The sequence below is a fragment of the Dioscorea cayenensis genome, chromosome 18 (genome assembly GCF_009730915.1).
Source record: "Dioscorea cayenensis subsp. rotundata cultivar TDr96_F1 chromosome 18, TDr96_F1_v2_PseudoChromosome.rev07_lg8_w22 25.fasta, whole genome shotgun sequence".
NCBI lineage: Eukaryota > Viridiplantae > Streptophyta > Magnoliopsida > Dioscoreales > Dioscoreaceae > Dioscorea > Dioscorea cayenensis.
This window is the reverse complement of record NC_052488.1, coordinates 19,471,820-19,487,129: the sequence shown is the minus strand read 5'-3', so window position 1 is coordinate 19,487,129 and position 15,310 is coordinate 19,471,820. Positions and strand designations below refer to the sequence as shown.

Here is a 15,310-nt window from a genome sequence, read left to right as displayed (position 1 = left end):
AAAAAAAAAAATGGAACAAGGGGCGTTGGCATTTATAAAGGATGTGTCCATTTGAACAAACTCACGGAAATCAAGAAATTAATGAAACCATTTGTCGATCCTTTCAATTCAAAACAAGTTGATTTATCTTGAAAGTTAAATTAAGTTTGATTTATCATAGATATTACTTGATTTATTATTTGATTTGATTTGATTTATTTTGTTATTATAACTATAAAAAATTTTATAATTTAACATTATTTTTTATTTATTTAGATTTAATAGTTGAAATCAGTGTGGTTTATATATAAAAAAAATATTTTTACTCCTAAATTATATGATATTTTGTTTTTTTTTTAAATTAAACTAATATCTTTACTTTCGCTCCTAGACTGATGTGAAGAAATATATAATATTGTTGTATGAATTTATTTATTTATTTTTAAGAGAGAGGTGAAAACAAATAAATTTATATAGATTAGAATATAAAAATATTATAAGTAAAATAATAATAATAATAATAATAAATTAAAATTTTTGAGAGCCTTACCAAAAATGTTTGGTCCAGTGGTATTTGTTTCATTATATAATTGATTTATGAAATTTTTATTGTCTAGATTTGAAGTGCGCAACATAATTTTTAAATCGAGTCAATAAAAATATATGAATGAATTATTATTGCTCTTGTGCATATTCCATGTCACAATCTGTATAGGCACTTGTTGTATTTGAAAAATAAAAAATAAAAATTATAGGTCTAAATTTGAAGTGGAGGGAGAGGGGAAAACACAAATTGTTACTATTTTGAATCCAAATTGAAAAACTAAATGAGTTTGCAACATTGTGAGCGCCTGAGCGGTATACTTATTAATCAATTCCAACCAAAAAAAATTGACTAATAAATTGTTATGTTGTCCAAAACAATTAAAAGAGGTTGCATGACAAATTTTTGGATCATTTTTTCTTTAATATATTATGTTTATAAGATGGGGCAAATATTAAATCAATTTGTAAGGTCATTAATGTAACCAGTACAAGAAGGTTCCATTTAGACATGTAATAAAACGACTTTGACCTCACCAAGATTAGGGGTGGCAATAATCTGTCCGGACCCGCCGGCCCGGTTTTGTCCGGCCCGGAATAAAAAGGGTTTGGACATAAGGTTTGTAAATGCGGGCCGGGTCCGGACATGGCTTGGTTGTCCGGATTTAAATCCGGGCCGGGTCCGGACATAGAAATTCGGACAACCGGGCCCTTTTAACCCATAAAACTTTAAAAGCCCACAACCTTAGACCCATTTGTTTTAAGCCCATTCTTCTAAAAACTTTAAACATCTATTGTTTTCTATTAAGACTTAGATTTTTCTATAATTTGAGTTGAGTTTTGGATTATTAATGTTTTTTTTTTGCATTTAATGTGAATTAAATTATTTTTGTATAATTTAATATTTGAGCGAACTTAAAAATAACTTATAGAATTCGGACAAATTTGGACATCCGGACAACCCGGTTTTAAAATAAACCGGGTTTGGACATACCAAGTTTGTCCGGATTTAAAACCGGGCCGGGTCCGGACACAAGTTTTTCTATTTATATTAGTAGTTGTCCGGACCCGGTTTTGTCCGGACCCGAATTTTTGCCACCCCTAACCAAGATGGGACCAAAGAAGAAGTCAGATAAATTGAATACATATATAAGAAACATTACTTATTAGTCCCTGGAATTTTTTGTTTACTCCAATCAATCCTTATGACAAAATATTATCCTTTGCAGTTCCTTTTTATTACAACCAGTTTCATTCCATCCCTCTCGTCATCTTTGTAAGTTCGAATTTTATTTGACAATACACAAATTTTAAATAGATTCGTCAAATAGTAAGCGGATATAACAAAAATTAAAGAACAAAATTAAAAATTGAAGGTGATTTAAAAATAGTAAATTTAAAGTACCAAAACCAAGGAGCAAAACTAAAGATTAAACATGATGTAAGAATAGTAAAACCGAGATTATCTAGCCATTGAACTTAAAAGTAATTCTGAAAAAAAAAGGACTTCCAAAAATTCGAAAAAATTAAAGGTCTTTTTGACCCAATGGTAAAGTTATTTGGACCTTTTGAGCGATTCCTCTTATATATATATATGGAAAATAAGTTTTTTTTAAGTTATAAATAATTTATTTGTAATAGCAACTTTCCGAATTTGATTGATAATAAATAAAAATAGTGTATTGCAAGTCTGATAATTTTATTTAATGGATGAAAATTAAAAATAATAACTTTGAATATATTGTGCTTGGTTGGAACTTATTCAATTATTTTAAAAAAAATTAGAGAAACTTACATACATTTCCCTACGTGTAAGAATATAGTTAAAAATATACAATTTTAAAGATTAGATAGAGAAATCATAATATATATACACATATCTTCTACAAACGTTCGCATATGCACTATTTACTAAAGATGTTTATTGATAACCGTTGGATTATCATCTATCAATTATTATTTATACGGATAATGCAAAGTTACTATTTATTATTATTGTTTGACATTGTGCATAAATGGACCGTAGTCGTTTGATGTAAATTCAATAACTACTATATAAGTCTTTAGGTGATGGGTTCTCTATATATAACTCTAAAATATAATTGTACATGAATAATACAAGAATAAAGTATTGTAAGAAGCATTAAAAGCAAGAAGATGAAGAAGTGAAGTCATGGTGAGGATGGGCATCCATTTGAATCCACCTGCTTCCATTAACTCCAACTTGGAATTCTCTCTTTATTGCTTAGCTATCCATTGCTTTATTGTTCCACTCCATTCCATTCATTTCATCCTCCTTAATTAGTCTCTTTCTCCCACCAATCTCTTTGAAGGCCAACAACACCTTTTCTCCACATTCAATGAACTCTTTTTTGTACAAAGAATAATAACTTGGAATCAAGTTTAAGACTGTTACTTATCATAGGAAACCCTCGTTTCTAATTTGACTTTTTTTTTTATTCATGAGATCATTAATTGATACATCCTCCCGTTAAAAAAAAAAATTTATAAAACATTAAATATTATTTTTATAAATTTACTTTTTATATTTAATGGACAACATGACATCTATAATTTCTAATAAATTATATTCAACTACATATTTTATTAAATTATTTTTAAATAAAGATAATATTGGAGAGTTAATATAGTTTTTTATAAATTTTAATTTTTCACCTAACTTTAACTAATTTTTTTAATCCATGTAAATTTATTAAAATAAACAAGCAAAAAGAACTAGAGAAAGTATTTCTTTTAATAAAAATTTATTTACATCATTTGATATAAGTAAATGATATACTTAATTATAAGTGATATAATATATGGACAGAAGAGGATGGATATTTAGCCCTTCCCCCAATGAATAAGTACAAACAGTCATTCTCTAGATGTTCTTGAAGCCAAGAAAGTCAAATTGGAAGATTTCGAAGCAATTGCGTAACATACCCTGGAGTTTCTAAATCGTCCCAGCACTAATGACTTTAATTCTGTGACAGTCAATTAGGGAGTCAATTTCTACCTTAGACTTTTTTCAGGGTATATTTTCTATTTTACTTTTGTGTTTTTTATTGTAATCATTGTTATTGTTCCTTGTTGATTTTCTTTGTTGTTTTTTTTTTTGTTCATCCATTCTTAATGGAATTTATTGCTTTTTAGTCTATTAAATACTAGTCCTTTTTATTAATGCTTATGATTTATCCAATTTTTTTAATAAATAAATAAATACTTAATTTCCACTTGGTGTTAGTTAAAAATTGTTGGAGATGTTTAGATATTATTAATTTTTGTCTTAAACTAAGACAATCAAAGAAATTTACAGTTACTAAATACTAAAAAATTGTTAATTCTCTTTCCACGTTCCAAAAATTAAATAGCAATCCGAGTTGAAGAACATAATTTTTTATATTTAAAAATAGAAACAAGCATTAAGAGATATTTTAAAACTCAAAAAATTATGGCACTAAAAATTTCAAATATTTAAAGCCAAATTTTACGTTATTATTTTTCTCAAATAATAAAAAAATAAAAATTAAAAACCCCCAAATATAAAATTTTAAAAATAAAAATTTTAAATTTATGCAACGAAGAACACACAGCACACGAAGCAACGAACCCAATGCGCCGCATCACCCGCCACTCGACTTCCCGCCTTCTCCTTCTCCCTTTCTCCTCTCACTACTCCCCAACTCCACCAAGCTCTCATCGTCTCCACTCCCTCCAAGCTCCCACCTTTCCACTCCCAAGCCCTCAATCCATCCCCGAAACCGCATGCCTTTTGGTCTCCCGAGCCTACGAAGATGGCGACCGAAAGCTTCGATCTTTTCAATTGGAGATAACCCAAGAACAAGCATTGTGTATTGTTTATTTGCTGGCCGAGCGAGAGGGCTCCATGGTCGCGCTGAGCTTCTTTCATTGGGCGATTGCCCGTTCGGAGTTTCGCCATTTCATGCGGCTCTTTTTGACGACTGCGAGCTCGTTGGTTCTCCGTGGCAACTTGGAGAAGGCCCGGGAGGTGATGCGGTGCATGGTCATGTGTTTTTCGGAGATTGGGAGGTATACAGAGGCTGTGGATATGGTCTTGGAGATGAGGAATCAGGGATTGCCGCTTGATGTTCATATCATGAACTATATTCTTAGAGTTGCTGTTGAATTGGGGTTCATTGATCATGCGCATCAACTGTTTGATGAAATGCCGCTTAACGGGATTTTGCCTGATTTTGTTACTTTTAAGACTATGATAACTGGTTATTGTAATGCTGGTTGTGTTTCAGATGTTGAGACGCTGTTGATACTTGTGGAAAGCCGAGGTTTTCGCATTGATAATGTGACATGTACTAGGATCGTCGAAGCATTTTGTAAGAAAGGTTGGCATGGGAAGGTGTTTGGTGTTTTTAGGAAGATGTTGGACATGGGTTTGCCTCCAAATGTGATAAACTACACTGCTTTGATTGATGGTTTGTGTAAGAGAGGCTCTGTGAAGCAGGCCTTTCAGGTGTTGGAGGAGATGGTGGGGAAGGGAATGAAGCCCAATGTCTACACTCACACCACTTTGATTGATGGGTTGTGTAAGATTGGGTGGACAGAGCGTGCGTTCAGGTTGTTCTTGAAGCTTGTGAGGAGTGAGTCTTATAAGCCGAACACATTCACTTACACAGCGATGATTGCTGGGTATTGCAAGGAGAGGAAGCTTGGTCGAGCAGAAATGTTGTTAGCTCGGATGCAGGAGCAAGGATTGACACCAAATGTCAATACATATACTGCTCTTATTGATGGCTATTGTAAAGAGGGAAATATAGAACAAGCAAGAGGATTGATCAATATCATGACAAAGGAGGGTTGCATTCCGAACATTTGTACATACAATGCTGTCATTGATGGGCTCTGCAATAAGGGTAGGGTAGACGAAGCATATAGACTTGTTAAAGCAGCTCGCCGGCATGGTTTGTTACTCGACAAAGTCTCGTACACCATTCTTATTTGCAACCATTGCAGGCGGGGTCAGACTGAGCAGGCTCTAGAATTGTTCAATCAAATGGTCCAGGCCGGTTGCTCCCCTGGTATACATACATATACTACATTGATTTCTTTGTTCTGCAAGCAAAGGAAAATGGAAGAGAGTGAGAGGTTATTTGGGGAATGCCTAAAATTAGGACTGGTTCCAACGAAGCAAACCTACTCTTCAATGATATCTGGGTACTGTAAGGATGGTCAAGTAAGTGCTGGAATGAAGCTCTTTGAGAAGATGATTAAGAATGGATGCATTGCAGACTCAGTTACATATGGTGCCTTGATAAGTGGGTTATGCAAAGAGTCTAGACTGGAGGAGGCAAGAGTTTTGTATGATGCTATGTTAGACAAAAGTTTTGTTCCATGTGATGTTACTCGTGCCACATTAGCTTATGAGTATTGCAAGAAAGATCAACCGGACAATGCATTGTCCATCTTGGATAGATTGGACAAGAAACACTGGATTCGAACAGCCAATACCCTTGTCAGGAAACTTTGTTCTGAAGCAGAAGTAGAGACTTCGAGCATTTTTCTTGACAGAATTCTAAACAAAGACTATGAGCTTGATCATATAACTTATATTGCCTTTCTTAGTGCTTGTTATAGTAGAAACAAATATTCCATGGCTTCAGAATTCTCTCAGAGGATTTCAAAGAAAGTCAATAGCTCTTGTATACAAAACAGTCCTCGGATAACATGAATACGCAGAATGTGATGGATTTATCGAACCAGATAAAGATAAACAGGTTGAACCAGACTGTGAAGGTAAATGAGCTTTTATATTTATTTCGATTAAAGAAATAGTTGAAATAGTTAAGCATATGTCAGACCATGGAAACTGTTTGAATTTTCATAGGGTTGTTGTCAAGAAGCAATATTCTTCATGCAGTTGCTTTGGAAGTGTCACCTGATGCAGAACACAATGAGCTCCAGGGATTATAAATCAATTGCCGTCTTCATTAAAGACAAAGGCCAGGTGTTTCTATTCTTTTTGTTTGCTACTTTGTTTCATTTTCTAGATAGTTGGATGGTTGGTACTATGAAGCAATGTCATTATATCACTGGTTGAAACTCTACTTTCGGAGGATGTTAGGAAAGCAAACACATACTGCATGAACAGTGTCCACCTAACATAAATGAAAACATCAGCACACATGGTAAGATGCTTGGCTGTCATTCAACTTTGAACCTGGTAGAGCTTGTCTGTTGTTAAACAAACCTAGGAATTGATTAATGCCATCCACATTGTTCATTGCTAGTAAATATGTACTTTTGTCAAAACAAATTCTATCTTTATAATCAGATAGATGGACAATGAATCATGATGATAATAGCTCCTTTGTCAACATATAATTGTTAGCCCATGTAGTTTTCATATACCTGCTTGAAATTTTTTTCATGTTGACAAATAATTCCATGAAATAAAAAAACAAAAAATCAAAGAGTGAGAAAATATTTGTAGAATTTACTAACCAATATCAACCATTGGATAACCTAATGGTATGACACAAGAGTGCAAGAGAAAAATGAGAGTACAAATTCTTCCTCTACAGTAATGTTCATGTACATTGTACTATTTATACATTGTACATTTGGGCCTAATATTGTTCGTTCACGGGTCTGGGTAGTCTCTTGTGGGAGAAACAATGATTTCATCTCTCAGGGTTATAAGGTAAGAGGATTTTTTTGGGAGGGCTATAAGTCATTGTAATTAGCGCACTTCTATACTTACATGTTCTTTTGAAGGTCATGTCCCCAACCAAAAAACTAACCAGCAGGGCTAATTTTTCAACAGTGTCATGCTTCGCTTTATTTCCCATCATTATTATAAGGTAAAGTTGGACCATGGTTAATTTATTATATAATAAATATGGTTGGGGAGTATTTTTACATAACTACAAAAATTCAGGGACATGTTTATAATTTTATTTAAAAAAAAATCAGAGAGTTATATAATAATAAAAAAATTAAATTAAAAGATATATAAATGGTTGCGATTTGATTCGGTGGATGAGATGGAAAGCATATCTCGAGGCATTCACCCGCTTTTAATTACGATTACGAGGCAGGTAGCGAGAGAAGTGAGAGAGGGCGGAGGAGAAGAAGCGAAGCCGTGAAGCAGAAGGGTCCAAAGCTCCCTCGAAGGCTTCGTCGATGGAAACGGAGCAATGCGAATGATGCCCTCTCTTCACCACCATCTCCCACTTGCTCACCTCCAAACCCTAACCCTAGGATAAAGTTGGATTCTTTTGTTCCATTGTTCTTATTCTCCTCCCCAATGGCTTCCTTCTTCTTAAACCCTAATAGTTGTGGTGGAAATTTACACTCTGTTCGCCGATCGTAGCTACTTCCGTGATGTTGAGGGTTGAGGATCCTCCGGGTGCACTGTTCGTCCAAGGAGGGCTGTTTCTGGATCAGTGGGTGCCGCCGTCGTTGCTTGCGTCCGTGACAAATGGGAATACATCGGTTTCGTTTCCTGGGTGGGGTTCCCGAAGGCGAAAGTCGGTGGCTTTGGGGGTGTTCATGAGGGGAGGGCCGACGTTTTTGTCAGTGAGTATTTCGGTTAAGGGAGGCCAAGGGTTTGTGGGGGAGGCGGCGGGTATTTTGGGGCAGGATGGGAAGAGAAGAGAGGAGGAGGAGGAGGAGGAGGAGGGGAAGAAGGAGGGAAAGGTGGTGGAGGTGGAGGATGAGGGCGTTGAAGTTCGTGGGGCCGGTGCTGGGGCTATGAATACCACTAAGCATCTCTGGGCCGGTGCTGTTGCTGCCATGGTCTCCAGGTGATAATATTTCTCTTCATTTTGTTCTCAAATAAATTTAGATAGCATGTTATTGCTCAAATGCTTGAAAACCATGATTTTTTTTCGTCTGGCTTGTATGAAGATGTTTCCCGTGCTTGTTTCTTATTGGTAACGATAAGTGTGCTGTTTTGTGATGCTGTTAATGTTGAAGCTACTGTGTTGTTGTTTTTTTTTCACTGTTTCTTTATTAACATCTTTGCTTGCAATAATTATCTTGTGTGTCAGAACTTTTGTTGCTCCTCTCGAGAGACTGAAGTTGGAGTATATAGTTCGTGGTGAACAAAGGAATCTTTTTGATCTAATCAAGCATATTGCTGCTACTCAGGGTCTGAGAGGCTTCTGGAAGGGAAACTTTGTTAATATTCTTCGTACTGCTCCATTTAAGGCAGTCAATTTTTATGCTTATGATACATATAGAAAACAATTGCTTAAGTTGTCTGGAAATGAGGAGACAACAAATTTTGAGAGGTTTGTTGCAGGTGCTGCAGCTGGGATTACTGCAGCTGTCCTGTGTATACCACTGGATACGGTATGGTTCATTTGGATGTGTTTCTTTTCTTGTTATTGGTTTGGATACATAGTTTGGAAGATACACATTAAAGTGATGGAACTTACAGTTGGTTCTGAGTGCATCTCAAATTCAAGTTTCAGCTGGCTTCAGTCCCATCATTCTCCTCTATATCTCTTTTGATGCTTTAAGTGTTCTTGTTCAAACTTTTAATGCTTCAGATACGAACGAAGATGGTAGCGCCTGGAGGGGAAGCATTGGGTGGTGTTATTGGTGTTTTTCGTCACATGGTTCAAACTGAAGGGTTCTTGTCACTTTATAAGGGACTAGTACCTTCTCTCATTAGCATGGCTCCGTCTGGTGCAGTTTTCTACGGTGTTTATGACATACTGAAGTCAGCCTATCTCCATTCACCAGAAGGAATGAGGAGGACGTTGCTGATGAAGCAACAAGAGGGTGGAGAAATGAATGCATTGGATCAACTAGAGTTGGGACCTGCAAGGACCTTAATTTATGGGGCCATTGCTGGTGCCTGTGCTGAGGCTGCTACATACCCCTTTGAGGTAGTTAGGAGGCATCTACAAATGCAGGTCCAAGCAACAAAACTGAATTCCTTTGCAACTTGCATGAAGATTGTTGAACAAGGTGGAATTTCTGCACTTTATGCTGGCCTGATTCCCAGCTTGTTACAGGTACTTCTAACAGAAAGCAGTCAATCAGCTAGTTCATTCTTTATTGTTTTTTCTTTGAGCTTGAGAATAATGACGGATAATCACCTCTAAATGTGAAGTTTGCTTTTTAAAAACTTTTCAAATGAGTTTTTAGCTATTTGGTACTTAGGAAAAGCTGGTTGTTTTGCTACTTTAGATTTATTTGGCATAACGAATGCTGATAATTAATTTGTAGGAAATATTAATTACCTTCTAGTCTTTGTCAAGAAGATATTCTTATTTATTGAGTGTATGTGAACTAGCTAGACTTCAAATCTCCATGGGGCATAAAGAACTCACCACTTCTACAGTGACAAACCTTTGTATCAAAGGTAAGGAATAAAATTGTTGCACGGAATGAAATTTGTTGGAGTGACAAGTTTCATAGTTTGTAACTGTCAATGGAACAAGCTAGGTTTGGGTAAAGGGCGTTTTGGTATGTGTCCACACCACAATATACTGATTCTAATTGCTATGCTACAAACCCATATACTGATAGCCTACTATATTTTCCTATATAGTGAACTCAAAACTCAGCATAGGTGTGTAATATGAAGGCTGGTATTTGGAGAGTTAATGAGAGAATATTTCTGACTTGGTTTTCAGGTCCTTATTGAAATGAAGAAAAAATATCATTTACCAAGATATTTACTAAAGAAGCGGAAGCCCTTAAGGGGTGTTTGGTTTGTGGATTGCCACATGCCTTTACAAAATAAGATTCTAAAGAATTTAATCCTTGGCAATATGATTCACAGGAATATGAAAACTCCATATTTGTTTTGTAGAAAAGTTAGTTCAAAGTTTGACAAATATCTTATATACTTGTTGCATGCCTAAGAATGTAATCATATAGAAGGTCTAATTTCTGAAAATGTGTTTTACATGCTTCATATCCAGCTCTTGTTTGGATAGGAGGGTTAGATAACCAAAATACCTCTTATTTACAAAAAAAATTTGAGCCATTCTGATAAATACGTGTTTTAACATCGGTTAGAAAGAGAAGGATTGACAAATATCTTACATTGATATGCTTGGTTTACTTGTTGCATGCCTGAGAATGTAATCATGTAGAAGGTCTAATATCTGAAAATGCGTTTTACATGCTTCATGTCCAGTTTATTTGGATAGAAGTGTTAGATCACCAAAATACTTCACATTTACAAAAAGCTTTGAGCCTTTCTGATAAACATGTGGTTTAACATGGGTTAGAAACAGAAGGATTCGAAAGCATCTTACAACAACAATGCATCGGAGTAAAAACTGCAAGGCTAGCAACTCTTTCCACTTACCACTGGGTATAAATCAAGAAACAACCAAAGAAAAAAATTCCACGATCAAGAGATCTATGAAAAGAAATGCAACCAAGAAGGCAAAAGAATTACTGCAGGAAATTCCATTTGATTTGGGCAACAACCAAATCAACAACTTCCTCTTCTTCAAGTACAGTCGCCAAAGAGGATTAGGAACCTTGACTTCCAATGTCCTTTGACCTATTAGTATTTTAGTAGTAAGGATTTCTGTTCACTTTCCTGCCAGAATGTTACATTCTTGGGCATACTACCATAATAGGTTTTACCAAGCATAGGTATCCCACATGCCTTGACATGATTACAAGAAAATTTTGACCATATTCCAGTATACCAAACGCCCCCTGATTCCTTGAAAGAGGCTGGTTTTATTCGTATTTTTAAAATAATCTATTTCTTGTTTTATATATTGGCTATTCTAACAACTCATCATGAGGAAATCACATCACTGCATAGTAAATGCAATTTATATTTGACTTCTGATTAGGTGCCTCCTTATTTGAACCTCAAAACAAACTGCAGCTTGCAATGTAGTTGGTTGATAGCGATACACCCCATTTTGTGTAATATTAGATTATTGACTTACCATTAAGTAGTGAGATTGATTACTTTTCCTTTTAATAAATTCAATTGATGAATTTAGGTTTGTTTTATGTGAAGATTGAATGCGCTTGCTTTATTCTATGAATTCAATATTTTGGTTAATAGTTGGAATTGGCGTCTTTTTCCCTTAACAATATATTAATAAGTTTATTAATTTTGAGATGAATTGTGTGCTTATGGACTTTAAATATCATTTTCATATTTTCAAATTATTAAATGACTTTGTTGAATTTCTTGGATGCTATGTTGTATTACTAATTTTCACTATTTTTTATTCAACTATGCATGTGCACTTGGGTGAGGCCGTATGCATGCTTGGCGCATGGTGTTATAATGCTTGCCCACACATCTTACTGAAACAGAGTTCCACATGACAAAATCATGCTTTTGAAATTAAAAAATCAGACATAATATAATAGTTTCTAAAGATAACTACATTAATGGGAATCCAAGAAATAACATAATTTTCAGGATGTGTAGTTGAAATATCTGAATGCAGTAATACAGTTGAGAAACATGATGCCTCTTAAGGTGCTTCTCTTGAAGTGTAGAAAAATCTGGATTACTTTTTGAGCAACAGACAACAATGATGCTAAATTGCTAATGCATTCATGACTTAACAGGCTTGATGTGAAATTTGGCTATCGTCAAATGAAAAGAGACACCATTCAGTCATCATGCATATCTATAGCAATAGTTATTTATTGTATGTTATGATTTTCATCCAAGAAAACCTCCTACAAGCCCTTTTTTCTACATGCTACTGATTGCACACATGTTCTCTATTCTTTTTTATCAGCAACCTTAACGGTCTTTTTTTTTTCCTACTCAGGTTCTGCCTTCTGCTTCCATCAGCTACTTTGTTTATGAGTTCATGAAGATAGTCCTGAAAGTAGAGTGACGACAACAATGTGATTACGCTCCAGATACAATGCCTGAAAACTCCCTGCAGTTTGAGCACTACTCATATCTCCCTAATTGTTTCTCATGTTCTGATGCTCAATCATTGCAGGAAGCAAGGGACTTTAACAACAGTATTTCATATAAACCATTTAACATTGAATAAGAGTTTTTAGAGGTTTCTTTTCTTTCACATCCTAATTATCCTGACTGAACTGCAGAGTGTTTACCTATGTAATAACATGCTGTGCTTATTAGTAATCACATTATTATGTTACTCATGAGTAAAACCATTCTTGATCTCTTTTTTGTTTTTTTTCTTTGCTTGTCGTCTAGTATTTTATACTGAACAGATCCTGTCTTCATCTTCTGCTATAATTTGGGTGCCAGAAAATATCCTCTTCATGTTTGTTGGACTGATCAAGTGTTTGGCAAGGTGTATGTGCCTTCCCTGCAGGACATCCGGGCCCACTTATAAGTTGTTATAGCCTCCATTGATGGACCATGTTACCCCTGTGTTCTTATGTTTGTGTGTGCAGAGATTGTGTTCACCACCACTGCCTGTGCTGGTGTTTTGCTAATGCTTGGGAATGTTTTGACTGAAGTGAGAAATTGGGGTAAAGTTCCATTTTTTTTTTTTTTTGCCTGAATTGAGTGGAGTAAAATTGAAGTTATGTTTTTTGTGTTTATTTTAGTGAAAATGAGACCCTTGCCAACAGTCTGTGGTCCAGCAACATTGGTTCACTGTGAAAGATTTAGTTTGCAGAATGCTAATTGTTAAGGTTTAAAATGCGCTGGAAATAGTGGTATCAAGAGTCTCAGACTGTGGGTGTGAGTTTGCAGTTCAATCGTTGTGTTGGTAGGGCAATGGTGCATGGGTCTCATTGTATATGCATCTGTCATGTTTTTATTAAAAAAAAACCTTTCAAAATATTTTTTTCATATAATAATTATCAATATAAATTTGCTTCCGTACTCTAGGAAAAAATGATAATTTATAAAATACTTTTATTTGCTTTTATGGCTTTGTGGGTTAAGAATTAATTTACAATTTTTGATAAAAAAAATTAGGTTAATTTTATTATGAGCATTTGTTTTATAAGATAAAATGAAGTGAATAAGGGTAAAAAGACAGTTATTTTATAAGATAAAATGAAGTGAATAAGTGATAAAAAGACAGTTAACCAAAAACAACCCATTTTCAAAATAGTCTTTTCATGGTAAAAGTGACCTAAGTTAATTATTTTCATAACTTTCAGTCACGCGTCTTCTGATTAGTCTTTATTTAAAAAATCAAGTACATAAATAATTCTCAGACACTATATACACCAGTCAAACACTGGCGATTGATTAGTCAAATGAAGTGAATAACCACCCTAAAAATTAAAAATATTATATAATTCAAAGACACTATATACAATAAATGATCAAACATGCCATCAACCAAAGATTGCCGCATATATATATATTCTCCATGACCAAAGACCTTATCTTTAACACGTCACTGTTTAGTTTGTTTGTTTTCTTTTTATTTTCTCCAAAAGTTGTAAGTACCACCTCATATTTGTTAACTCAATCAAACATTACAAGAAGTAATTAAAATCCCCTCACATTTGTTATTTCAGTCAAACATCACAAAAAGTAATTAGAATCTTACTATATTAAATTTTACATAAACCAATGGCATGCAATTTTGATGAGAAGGAAAACTTCATACCCACTCTTGACAACAATAAAAAATAATATTATTGTAATATTTTTATAATATTTATACAATTAATTTTGAATTTATATATTCCTCATTTAATTTGATTAACAATCCACTACAGTAAAAAAATATTTCTTTTTATATCACTGTTTAATTAGTAATTATAAAATAATACACCAAATTTAATCAAGAACAAAGTGACCTATTAATAATCAGGTCTTCATTAAAATCCTTCACAAATGATGAGAATTTGAATTATAAGTAAATGCACATTTATGAAAATGTGAGTAGTGATTGTGTGCGGGTGGTTCCAACATCCATATGTATGACCTCAAAATTAACCAATGACAAAATGGTTTATTAATAGTCGGGTCTCTATTAAAACCCTTCATAAATAGTGAGACTTTGAATTATAAGTGTATGTACATTTCTGAAAATATGAGTAGTGGTTATGTGCGAGTTATTCTAATGTCCATATGTATGACCTCAAAATTAACCAACGATAAAATAGTTTATTAATAATCGGGTCCACATTAAAATCATTTACAAATTATGATAATTCGAATCATAAGTGAGGGCACATTTCTAGAAATGTAAGTAGTGATTGTGTGTGGATGGTTCCAATATCTATATATATGCGGGTTCTATTCTCACTTGCTCCACCAAAGTTTGCACATGACGTCTTTTCTGTTTTTAACCATTCATCTTTTAAAAGAAGCTCAAAATTATTAACAACATCTGGAAAGAAAAATTAGAATTTTTAATACAGACGTATATAATTTTGGCTCTATACTGGTACCTGATCACTGCTTCCACCAAACACACCGCCCTTTTGAGCTTCTTTTTTATTTTCTATAAAAGAAACTTCTACCATACCCTCCCCCAGTCTGAACATCAGAGCATCATTCTTGAAAACTACATCCCATATCAGCTCCTCCGCTGGGTACGTTCACCGACTTATTCCCAAGAATTTATCCCTTGTTTTTTTTTTATATATATATATATTTTATACGTTAGACTAGATACTTCCCAATCAAAGCCAGATTTAGGAAATATATAATTTTAAACTGTTTATCAAAAATAAATAAATAAATAATAATGTAAATATTCTTTTCTTAGTATTCTAAAATTGATATGATGCATTATATTTGTTTATATTCATTATCTTTATATTGTAATATATGATTATATATGTATTTGTTATGGTAAATCATAATTTTTTTAAGTGGAAGAACAATAAACACAAA

General features: G+C 34.0%; 2 protein-coding genes across 3 annotated transcripts; both read left to right on the top strand.

The window, feature by feature from the left end:
* Nucleotides 1-4,111: 4,111 nt before the first annotated feature.
* LOC120281978 (pentatricopeptide repeat-containing protein At4g19890) lies at nucleotides 4,112-7,296 on the top strand. Of its 2 annotated transcripts, none has more exons than XM_039288673.1 (2): nucleotides 4,112-6,294; nucleotides 6,419-7,296. In XM_039288673.1, the coding sequence occupies exon 1, from the start codon at nucleotides 4,139-4,141 to the stop codon at nucleotides 6,227-6,229; it is 2,091 nt and encodes a 696-aa protein (XP_039144607.1). In that variant the 5' UTR covers nucleotides 4,112-4,138; the 3' UTR covers nucleotides 6,230-6,294; nucleotides 6,419-7,296. The 2 variants fall into 2 exon arrangements, with proteins under 2 accessions (XP_039144607.1, XP_039144606.1); XM_039288672.1 differs by having other exon boundaries at nucleotides 6,386-7,296.
* A 318-nt stretch (nucleotides 7,297-7,614) lies between these two features.
* LOC120281981 (probable mitochondrial adenine nucleotide transporter BTL3) lies at nucleotides 7,615-12,657 on the top strand. Its single transcript, XM_039288676.1, has 4 exons — nucleotides 7,615-8,306; nucleotides 8,553-8,856; nucleotides 9,057-9,527; nucleotides 12,288-12,657. The coding sequence occupies exons 1-4, from the start codon at nucleotides 7,885-7,887 to the stop codon at nucleotides 12,354-12,356; spliced, it is 1,266 nt and encodes a 421-aa protein (XP_039144610.1). The 5' UTR covers nucleotides 7,615-7,884; the 3' UTR covers nucleotides 12,357-12,657.
* Nucleotides 12,658-15,310: the final 2,653 nt, after the last annotated feature.